We start from the raw sequence: 12187 nt of genomic DNA, 5'->3' as shown, positions 1-12187 counted from the left end.
GAAAGTGATAAGCAGCTTTTTAAATTCAGATGTTTCAAGCTGGTAACCCAAAATAATTAGTTACACACTAGCCCAAATTTTCAAAAGTATGTAATCAGATTTTTTTTGCAGCTGAAAAATCCTCACTTAGCAAAAATTGTAAAATATAAATTAAATTAGTCACTGCCCATTATTCTTTCTTAGCCAGTCATACATTGCTAGACATTTGCTTTTCTTACGACTTACTTTGTAATTTTGACTCATTGGGTTTATTACTGTTTTTAAATGCTTCTTTCTTGGGAATTTTAGGGGTGCCGTTTTACAAACTCCAGAGAGCAAAGGAAGGGTCCTGGAAAGCAGAGGACTTGAGCCAAACATTAAATCAGGTGCAGTTAAATGAGCCTCCTCCAACCAATTATATGATTCCTGAGCCTATGTTTCCTGACCTAGATTCCTCTCAGGTTGGTTTCCACTCCAGAAGCGAAGTGTCATGGAAGGCCATCCCACCTCATCCGTGACCTCGTTGTCCCTGCCCCTTTCATTACAGAATTCTGCTCCTTCCTCTGCGTGTAGTACATTCCATACAGCCCATGTACTTCAGCAATCCACTAGCTGCTTATTCCTTCAATCAGTCCTCGCACTTAGATTAAAAATCAAAGTTCATACCTATTCTTTTCCCAGCATTTATTTGCCTCCCAAAATCTTCCTTTCGGGGAACAAATTGTCTTGCTGTAAAACCCAGCTTTTTAACTGTGGTTCATACTATATATGCTTGTCCATCTGTGCTGCCGCTAGTGAGAAATTTAGTAGTAGTGCTGGCTGCTGGAGCACAGAAGTCTTGCTGTAGTATGGAACTCTCTGCCCTTTTGACTTTAAAGAAATTTTTAAGTCACTTCTCTCAGTGGGTAAAAGCTGCTTGTAAATTCCCTACATTCTGCCTTTCTGCACTGTAATTCCAAGAAGCGTTTACTAAAAAATATCTGTTTCACAGGTATACAATCAAAACATCCCTTTGACACCCCCTCTGCCATCAAGCCTTCCACCCTATGCACCAGTCAGTCAGCCCACAGTTCAGTTCATAATGCAGGGGAGTCTTCCTCTGCTTGGCTGTGTGACAGGTCAGAGTTTGACTCCAGAGCCAGACAGCCTGGCTACTGCTTCAGAACCAGGAAATCAGTCTGCTTCAGTTGGAGACGTGGAAGAGAAGATCAAAGCACCTAAACCTCCATTGGATAAAACAAAAAATGAAGAGGTGAGTGAAAGCTGTTATGTTAACAGATATCTAGAGTTTTGTTGCCAGACTCTGTCAATCCACTGATGCTGTGTGTGTTGTAATAAATTACGAGCAACATGTCCGTGGCTTGTCTGTATAATCAGAAATGAAAGATGACTGAGAGGTTCCGTTTTAACTTGATTTGGGGTCACGCACACACATTATTTCTTGCTCTGTGACTTCACTGACCCTGGTACCAGAAGTAAAATGCAGGACAATGTAGCACTTTAAAGACTAACAAGATGGTTTATTAGATGATGAGCTTTCGTGGGCCAGACCCACTTCCTCAGATCAAATAGTGGAAGAAAATAGTCACAACCATATATACCAAAGGATACAATTAAAAATTTAAAAAAATGAACACATATGAAAAGGACAAATCACATTTCAGAACAGGAGAGGGATGCGGGGGGGGGGGGGGGGGGGGGGGGAAGGAAGGAAGGAAGGTAAGTGTCTGTGAATTGATGATTAATATCATCAATTCACAGACACTTACCTTCCTTCCTTCCCCCCCCCCCCCTGCATCCCCCTCCTGTTCTGAAATGTGATTTGTCCTTTTCATATGTGTTCATTTTTTTAAATTTTTAATTGTATCCTTTGGTATATATGGTTGTGACTATTTTCTTCCACTATTTGATCTGAGGAAGTGGGTCTGGCCCACGAAAGCTCATCATCTAATAAACCATCTTGTTAGTCTTTAAAGTGCTACATTGTCCTGCATTTTGCTTCAGCTACCCCAGACTAACACGGCTACATTTCTATCACCCTGGTACCAGAGTGGCTGACTGTGCTTTGGATCACTGCGCTGCCAGGGGAACACTGGATCACCCTCCTCTTGTCTTGTGACAACTCTTGTGTGTCAGACCCCTTTGTAGGGCTCTGCTCTAGGTAGTTTCACTCTGCAGTTTCAGTTAGACAACAGGATCAGTCCTTTCCTATAGAGGAATGCTCTTATAAGGAGGAGGTAAGGTTCTTTTCTGCATAGCTATCTACCCCTTCCCATGATAGTGAAGCTGACTAGGACTGCATCCGTTTCTTGCTTCTTTTTGTTGGCATCAAATCACCACAAGATTCTCTGCAGGGGAGTTTGAGTGTAATTTTCAGCATTCGGAATGCTTGACTTACTATCAAATGTCAAATGGTAAATTCCTGAAAGCCAGAATGTTCAAACTTGCATAAACACCAGAGTTCATTTTTCTATTTTGAAATGGACATAATCTGGGCACACCTTAATTCTAGATACTTTAGTTAGATAATCAGAGCAGTACTGGGATAGTGTGGACTTCAGTAAATCTTATAGTCTACCCCCCCTTTGCTGAGGCAGGACAAAACATACCAAGACTGTCCCTGAAAGGTGTTTTGTCATAGAAACCACCAATGACAAATTCCATAGCTTCCCTAAGTAACTTATTCTAGTACTTAATTTTCATTATCGTTAGAAAGATTTTTCCTGCTATTTATCATAACCTAATTTCTCTTGTGATAGGTTAAGCTCGTTACTACTTGTCTTATCTGCATTACATCCACTGCTGATCCCTAGAAGCTGAGTTTGATTTCTTGATTGGCTTCACTATCTGTCTTTGGGCCTGTAATAGTAACAGATCCTAAAAATGCTCCATACAAATTGTGTTTACTATATCTACTGCTGAATCTATTACAAAAAGGAAAAAAAAGCTTCCTACCACTGAAAATCCATGTGTGAGCAGCAATTTTTATGCAGTGTGAATTCCGTTTGCTTCAACAGAAGAATTCTAAGATGCTTTTGATGTGGCTTGTAATAATCTATACTACCAGTCTTTTTTGTGTAATGTTAGGGCAGCTATGATGTGCCTTTGTAACAATATAAAGGTTTTTAGATACTCCTTAGATGCTTTACATTCAAGTTCAAAAAATAAATGAACTGAATTGAGGAATGTCTGTCAAAATACAGTAGAACCCTCATTTAACTTGGCACTGAACAGGGGTGCATTGGAACAGGAATTCTAGTTTGCACATTGTAGTGGGTATAAACAATGTGTGATTTTTATCGTCATTCGCTGTAAATAGGTTCAGCTGCACTTGTAACCCTTTAAGTCTTGAAATAACTTCTTTTAGTCAGCTGACACTTCTAATAGGGCTGGATTCAGGAAGCTGATTACAGATTATCTTGGGAGTAACCTATTCTTCATTTTTGTTTTGTAGTATATGAAGAAACTCCACATGCAGGAGAGGGCTGTGGAAGAAGTGAAACTTGCTATTAAGCCCTTTTACCAGAAAAGAGAAATTACCAAGGAGGAATACAAAGATATTCTCCGAAAAGCAGTGCAAAAGGTAAGTTTTAAAAGAAAACAGAAGGGGAATTTCATGGACAATTAGGTGTGTCAGCTTGGATTACATTTATAAGTTCTTGTAATTGAATGCTGTAACAGAATAGCAGATTCTGGAACTCTGCATGGGATCTTGCAGAACTTTGACATAAGAATTGGCACTTGTGGGACATAAGAACTAGGACATAAGAACTGTTAAAAATGTTAACTGGTTAAATTATATAAATGTAATCATTTAGCTGGTTGGTTAACTGACGGCTGGTGCAGAGCATTTGGGGTCCTGCAGTGGAGGCTGCTCCGGGCAGGGGCCCCCACTGCTGTGGTCCTACTAATCAGCCTGTGGCACCCCAGCTGGCCCTGCTGCTGCCAAGGTCCTGCTGGCTGGGCAAGCCATGGGCAATGGGTGCTGCTCCCACTGGCCCCGCCCTCTGTCTAACCAGTTAGCCTGGTAAGTATGCTGGTAAGGCTAATGCTTACCAGATAACCAGTTAACCTTCTACATCCCTAGTTTTAGGCAGAGCTAATAGCATCACTTACTGTTAAGGTTCTCTGGCTAATAACTTTCCCAAACTTTTAACTGGTTGGGCTGATGATTTCTATGTTGAGATCTGCCTCAGGCAAACTTTTCTTCTGAAAACTTCAGTCAAAACAGTCTTGTTTCTGAGAATGAGCTAAGGAAGTATATGTTGTTTTTCTCCCTTTTTTGGAACCACTCATGAGCCCATGCTTTGGAGCAGGGACATGAAATTTAGCAGAGGGTGGCCTTTACATCAAGGATGAGCCTTCTACTCTCTACCTGAAAATCTGCCCATGTTGTAAGCCTTTGAAAAATTGCAGTTCACGCATACTTGGACTTATTATTTTAGCTTCTGAAGTTGACGATTCGAACTTCTCTGAGCACATTTGAGCCCAGCTTCTTGTAGTGCTGACCAGTGCATGTACCATCTTCACAGAATGACTGAGCTTGCTACCTCCACCCCAAGGGGAAAGCCAGACTTTCATTGAAATAGTTGCTCCAAACTGCTTTGGGGTGGGCTGAGCATTAGCAGTGAGAGCAGGGACCTGTCTCGACTGCACTACTCCTGTCTTTTATCCATGTAGCTTGGAGGAAGTGTCTTCTTCAAATGCAGAGGAAATAAAAACTGGACAGGGGGTGGGAAAGGTTAGATTCAGACCTGCAGTTCGAGACTGGGAAGGAACAGGTCGGGGAGAAAAATTGGCACTTGTGGTAAGACAGATTGTGAGTTGCAGGGGAGCATAGACTGACACTGGTTGAGCAAGGAGACAGATTAGAAATTGGTGGGGAGGGAGACTAGGACTAGAAGCTAATGAGGGAAATATAGGGGTGGAGAACAAAAGCTGAGGGTGGAACACTGATTCTGAATGAGACTGGGCTGACTGGGATGGGCAAAGAGCCAGCGATGGAGTAAGCAAAGGGGAGTTAAAATTGACTAGGGAGGAAGACTGAGAGTGGCAGCAAGTGGAGAGGAAGGAGGGGAAGAGAGTGGACAGGGTGCTGGGAGAAGGAGAGACAGGCAGTGCACAGGGGAGATTGAAATTTAGGAAGCCTGGAGGGGGTTAGTAGGACCAACGGGGTAAGGAAACAGGACTGAGGAGAGGAACCAGCAATTGGGGAAGCAAGATGAATGGTACTAGGATTAAGAGCCAAGGGCATGGAAAACACAGGACTGGGACAGGGATGGAGACAGGGAAGAAAAGGTCAAGCTTGCAGGGAAATAGGCAGAAGAGTCTGTACCTACCAGATGATACTCCGCTCCAAAGCTTGGAATAGAATCTTGAGTCTCCACCATTCTTCTGCTGTCAGAAAATACCAGTGAATCTTAACTGGCATGGTATGTGTCTCATCCTGTTTGTAATGTTGCTCCCCATGGAGGGTGACAACTTATTTCTGTCAGTCTACTAGGTCTGTGTGGTTGATGAAAAGGTTTTAATTGTCCTGCTGACCCATGCAGATGTGTATATGATGCCACATAATTTAATTTCTGTACTTGCTTTGTTTAAAAATCTAGGAAATTTCTAGGAATGCGAAAGGTTAAACGGTTAACAAGTAAAACCAACCTAAACAGAATAAAAAACAGGACTATGTAGCACTTTATGTAGTCTTTAAAGTGCTACATAGTCCTGTTTTTTGATTCAGCTACACTAGACTAACACGGCTACATTTCTATCACAACCTAAACTGGCGATTCCCACCCCTCCACCTCCTCCAATTCACCAGTAACCAGTGGGAACTGGAGCAGCTCCCTGCCTGCTGTAGATAGGGGGCCTGCCTCAGAAAGGAGCTGCTCTCATCCTCAGGGATGGGGGCAGGAGCCCCACGGGGTTGGGACTGCTCCAGCTTGGCTGGAGCGGCCCCCAGTCTGGATCCCACATAGTTGGCAACCAGTGAAACGTTTCACCAGTTAACTGATTAACCAGGATACATGGCTAGAAATTACACCAGACTATATTTTCAAAAAATATTAAGGTTAGGAAATAAGTATTTAACATTAGAAATGCCAGAATTGACTGCTTGTACAATCTGAATTCAGCCCGCTTGTATTTATCATGATGCGGTCTTTAATTACATGATCATGCAATACAGTGCTAAATTCTTGAGCAGCTATTTAGTATTTTGTTTCATCCTCACTCTTCTGTTTGTGGCACTAAGCCTTATTTATTGCTCACTAATCAAATACTTCTTCAAAAACAGAATTATTAACTTCCTCACGGGCGTTCATCACAATAGTATCTAAGTGCTTAGCAAACTTTATCTTCATAATACCTCTGTGAGGTGGCAAAGTTATTATTGGAGGCACAAGAGGCCAAAATAATCCACTATTTTGAGTACCCAATCTGACACCTATGAGATGATTTTCCAGGGTGCAGAGCATTCATTCATTCAAAGCACAGCTCCTATTGACTTCATGTGCAACTGAGAGCTGAGCACTTCTGTAAATTGGACCACAGGCTCTCACGCCAGCCACTCAGAAATTAAAGACCTAATTATTGGCCACTATGAGAAGTTTGCTTTCAGTGATTTGCCCAGTATTTCATAAGAACTCTGTGGCAGCAGCAAGGATAGAATCTAATTCTCTAAGACATCCTTCAACTGCCTTAACCATGAGACTGTCCTCCTCCTCCTTGCAATCTGCTGATTCCCTCATATGCACACATTCCAATTTCTGCAAAAATTGAAGCTGGGGTCCTACAGACAACAGGCTGCTTCATTATGCAGCCTTGATTCATTGCTACAGCAGATCCATCCTGTGCCCTGAATGAGGCAGGAAGCCTGTCAGGCATATAATATGTAGATCATGTATTTAAAGACCGTTTCACAATGCATAAAACACAAGAAGACTGAATGAAGTTGCACAGGCAACCTGAATTCTGGCATTTTGAGCATTTGACTTTGCAACTGTAAAATCTTCTTTTTAATGTAGCTTTTCATGGTTTTATTTTGGGGTCTTTCAGAGTCATGATTTAGAATTCTGCATAGACATAGAGATTTTTGCCAGCCCACTCCGATGTTAGGTTATGTATGTGAAGTTTCACTGCAGGAACGTAAGGAGGAGTCTAAGTGTTTCTGAAAATGAGAATCATGTTCCAGTGACAGAAATCCTCCAGGGAAAATCTCAGAAGAGCCCTTTTTGCAGAGCAAGCTTAGATTGACGTCTCATTGTTTGAATTACCCATATAGCCAGCTAACGGGTAGACTTGGAGTTCACACAGTGCTATATGCTGTCTGCTCACGTTAATTTTGTAATGCATTTTTATCAGCATGACTTTCATATTACACAGCTAATGCATAGTTGGGAAGGCAGGTCTGAGGTAAAAATTGTAGTTTGACATCTGTCTCTTTCACTCTTTTGGACCATTTGTAAACATTATTAACTGAATGACCTGTGTTTTGCCCTGTAGATTTGTCATAGCAAAAGTGGAGAAATCAATCCCATGAAGGTGGCCAATCTGGTGAAGGCCTATGTTGAGAAATACAAACATATGAGGAAACACAAGAAGACAGACACTGAAGAAGATTTGCATGAAATGGAGAATTGAAGCAAGATGCATCATGGGGCAAATTGGGATTATTATGGTCAAGGATGTTATTCCAGAGGGAATAAGTGGTCTGCGTTGCATCTAATTGAAAAGAAGACTTAAAGAAACAGGATGTAATAGGATTTATCTGCTGAATGAAGCTTGAAATGTTTTCCATGTGGAAATAGAATTTCTTGTCTTGAATGAACTACAGTTGTAGATGCAAACAAAAATCAAATGCCCCCAAACCAGCAGCATAATTCAGCAGAGACTTAGAAAATATTAAATTTGAGGGGCTCTCAAATTGCTACAGTTTTTAGGGTTTACTTTGATCACCTTTTTGGTCAGTGCACCTGTCTTGCTAACAGTTTAAAACTGGACACCATTTTTATATGCAGTACTTAAAAAGAGAGATACTGTTTCCATTTGTGTTATTTATCAAACTATGGATTGTCTTTAAAAAAATTTCTCATACATTGATTTAATACTTGAAATGTGGTATTTTTAGCCTGCTCGATTGTGAGTGAAACTTTGACTTGCTCTCAGTCGTACAGGAGTTGCAAAAGTGAGCTAACCTTTATAAATTGTCCTCAGAAAATACTGCTCAAGATGTGGCATTTATTTACATTTTGTTGAAGTATCTTGTTAATGAAAAACTTAATTTTTTTGAGGGGGGCAGATTATGTTGCAGTTTTGTAAATAATGTGCCGATGGTTGTATTTGCGTTCTTCTAAGCTGCCTTTCAGATAAAACAAAAAGCAAAGATTGTGAATTTTCAGCAACAAGCTTGAGGAATGAGGGGGAACGATGTACAAAGCAGAAATGTGATAGAATTTATAAAGTTATTTTGAATGGTTTTAGCCATACATAAAGTGTCTTTTTTTGGGGGTGGGAGAGGGTCCTTATCTTGGCATCTTACTCTTTCAGTATCCATTTTGTATAAATTTCCACTCCTGGGCCTTAAATAGAGCCTGGCATATAAGCCTGGCCTACATCTAAATATTAGATTGACCTAGCTACATCACTCAGGACTGTAAAAATTTCATACCATCTGTAAAGTAGTTAGGTTTGTCTAAACCTTTGTGTGGCTATAGCTAATTTGACTGAAGAATGTGTCTGCTGACCTGGTTACCATTTCCTGGAGAGGTGGATTACCTATATTGATGGAAAAATCCCTTCTTTTGATGTGGGAAGCATCTGCATGACAGCAGCATGTCTACAGTGCTGTAGCTGTACTGCTGTAGTATAAACACTCCCCTACCAGTAGGTGTGCAATTTCTTGAATTAGTATGTGACCTATTTTTAGGCTGGCAGATGCTCACATTGAGGTACAGCACATGTAGTAAGTTCAGAACACCTTGTGGTTTCTTCATAATAGCAATACTTGTCAACCCGATTCCCCAGTGCCTGGGGACATAAATCTTTTCCAGCACAGTTGCCTAGAAAGTAATGGCTGATGAGAGGTTTAGGATATTTTCTTGGTTTAATATGCTAAATTGATTGGTGTCCATGTTGCTGTTTGGGAAAGGGAAAGAATTGTATATAAGGTGTTTTAAGGAGGAAATGATTAGGATAGAGCTCAGGAAAGGACTCTCAAATGAGAATTAGCTTCTTACAGTCATGTATGTTATTTTCTGTGGAAGTAGGTGTAAAATTTTAAAAGATGAATACTTATAGCCTCTTCAAGAACATCTGGATGGTGGGTTCAACAGCCAAGAACAAGACGCCTTGCAGGTGATTTCATTATTATTTTTAATTAAATAGATTGAGCAAATTTTTTTGCCAAGGTATTTAACTAAACCTTCATATGCGACTGAACTTCCTTAACCGTTCATATCATTGCCCTTCTAAATACGTTCAGCTATCTTATTTTGGGCTTTCTTTGTATCTGAGCTCTCTTGGGTTGTGATTCTGAGTTGCTACTTTTGCTATTTGATTTTAAAAAAATGAGTCACTTCAGGTGACACAGATCTTTTCATGAGGGAGAGGTCTTCTGTCTTCTTGCCTATCTCCCAAAAACTAGCAGCATTCACTAGCTTGTAGATCAGGCCTGGAGAAAATACGGCCCGTAGGCCACATCCAGGCTGCCAAGCCGCCGCCTCCGGTCCACAGAGGCAGTGGGAAACCCCAGGGAAGCTCCTCTGCTTGACCTGAAACCCCACATGGCGCTCAGAAATGCGGCTGCCTGGCGCTTTCCCTTTCAGTCCAGAGGGGAGGGGGAAGATTCAGACGCTGCTTCCACCTCCAACACAATCCCATTGGTGGGTTTCTGGACAGAAACTGGCCAATGGGAGCTGCTTGTTTGAATAACGGGCAGCTACAAAACATGACCCCTCCTCATTTACTCACTCAAGCACATGGCTGAATAAGCAGAAACATTTTAAGCTCTGCAAGCCTTTAGCTTGGCAGGCAGGCAGGTTTGGCTGCTGTCTGGTAAGTCTCCTGGTCAGAACTTGCCTCTGGCACCCCAGCCTTTCCCTTCCCCAACCCTCTGCCTCCCTCCGCTGCCCCACTACTCCATGTGCACCCATATCCCTCCCAGATCTGGCACCCCAATCTCCTGCCCAAGATCACAATCCCTGTCCTACCTTAGGTCACATCCTAAAACCCTGCACCCCAGTTTCCTGCTCTAGATCACAACTGCCTCCTTCACTCAAACTCCTTCTCAGACTCCATTCTCCCTCCTGCACCCCAAGCCCTTACCCCAAGCTCCCTTCTGCACCTAACCTCCATCCCAGGCCCTACACCTCCTCCATGAATATCATGGAAGAGTAAAATCTTGGAGCGGCCCCTCCATCAAAAATTATTGCCCACCCCGGCTGTAGATGATCCCATCCATTCTGGTGTGTCTCTTATATGGCTGAGCATTACATAAAAGCATGATGTTGACCCATTATTACAAAAGCATCCCAAAACCCACAGCTTGCTAGGCACATTTTTATTTCCCTTGAAGAGAGAGCTGCAAAGCCTTTATTTTGATCCAGGTTCACATTTTGGCTTAGGGCCACATGGACGCAAAAGAAGAGACAAGAATTTTGAAGTGAGCATTTATTCTGAACTGGAGCTTACAGAGTCAATCGTTATGTTGGGTACATAGCTGTGTAACTACTTTGCTGAACAATTGACTCCTAAAATGTCAACAGTGGGGATGTTGAGATGTAAATGTTGCTGCCAGATTTTCATAAAAAAAAATGCAGACTTAAGAACTTTCGGCTGATTGCTCATTTGTATTTTCTTGCAGCATCAGTCTTCACCTTGTCAAGAACTGTTCAGAGGCAATGGGGTGGTGCGATATGTTAAGAAGACATATTACAAGATGTATTTATTGCAATAATTGTTAGATTTGAAATTCACCCCCCTATATGTAGGGTTGTACCAAATTCACGGTCATGAAAAGTGCGTGTCACACTGTAAAATCTGATCTCTTGTGTGCTTTTACCCTACACTATACAGATTTCACGGAGGACATCAGCATTTCTCAAATTAGGGGTCCTGACCCAAAAGAGTTGTGGGACAGTCACAAGATTATTTTAGAGGAGTCACAGTATTGCCACCCTTACTTCTGTACTGCCTTCAGAGCTGGGCAGCCACTAACTGATAGAGGGGGTATAACACAATGCTGATAAAGGCTAACTTTTATGAGCCACCACTGTTCCTTGTCTTACTACATTTAAAATGCAGAGCCGCAGCTGTCCTGGACTGAGCTGGGACACCCTCCCCTCGCCCCCCTTCCCTCCCCCACCGCCCCGCCCCGCCCCGCCCATGGACAGGGGCTGCTGCCAGTACAGCCTCTGCTTCAGTGAGCCTACTTCACAGCAGCCTCCATGACCCTCCTATCCCCACTGCTACCTCCAATAGAGGGTGGGGAGTGGCACTGCAGAGACAGTGCTGGGGGGGGACCAGCTTTTAAGCAGTCTTTTCCCCTAGTACCAGCTCCTATTTCTCCCTCCCACCCCTCTTGCTGCCTTTGTTACAGAGGTAATAAGCGAGTAGTTACATCCCTAGTGCGCACACATACGTGCACACGCTAGCCTTTGGGAGGCGTTCTGAACAGTGTTCCCTCTAGTTTTTCCCACCCTTGAAAGCAATTAATTTTTCTTATGTGCATCAATGTGGAGATGGTATGTGTGAAGTGTGAACACATCACCTTTATAATGGTGCACATAACACAATTCATGTGGCAGGAGTGGGGCCAAGGATTCCTGGGTGTGGGGAGGGGCTGAGGGCTGGGGTCCAGGAGTGTGAGGGCTCCAGGTAGGGCTGTGAGCACTAGGGTGGAGTTGGGGTGAAGGGGCTCAGGGCTAGGACAGAGTTGGGGTTTAAGGGCTCTGGCTGGGGGTGCAGCTCCATGCTGGGACTGGCAGGGAAGGGTGGGGTTACCCCCTCTCCCCACCAACACTAGAAGCTTTAGAGCATAGGGGGAAGGAGAGTTCTCTCTGCTGCAGCTCTGAACCCCTGCGCAGAGCTTAGTGCAGTGGTTCTCAACTTGTTTCAGCCCACGGACCACCAGGCTAATCAAAAAATTTTCGTGGACCACCTCCAGCACGTAGCACAGAACGAACGACACAGCAACCGCTCAGCACGATGGCGG

General features: G+C 42.9%; 1 protein-coding gene across 6 annotated transcripts in view; it reads left to right on the top strand.

The window, feature by feature from the left end:
* Nucleotides 1–8468, top strand: part of PHRF1 (PHD and ring finger domains 1) — a 70779-nt gene extending 62311 nt beyond the window's left edge. For all 6 annotated transcript variants that reach the window (XM_075928261.2, XM_075928259.2, XM_075928260.2 and 3 more), the window contains 4 exons: nt 289–365; nt 971–1231; nt 3434–3562; nt 7480–8468. In XM_075928261.2, coding sequence (XP_075784376.2) covers nt 289–365; nt 971–1231; nt 3434–3562; nt 7480–7617 — 605 coding nt within the window. In that variant the 3' untranslated portion in view covers nt 7618–8468. The remainder of the gene's footprint in view (nt 1–288; nt 366–970; nt 1232–3433; nt 3563–7479) is intronic.
* Nucleotides 8469–12187: the final 3719 nt, after the last annotated feature.

The sequence above is a fragment of the Pelodiscus sinensis genome, chromosome 5, assembly GCF_052426305.1.
Source record: "Pelodiscus sinensis isolate ZL-2025 chromosome 5, ASM5242630v1, whole genome shotgun sequence".
Lineage (NCBI taxonomy): Eukaryota > Metazoa > Chordata > Testudines > Trionychidae > Pelodiscus > Pelodiscus sinensis.
This window is presented reverse-complemented; position numbering and strand designations above follow the sequence as displayed.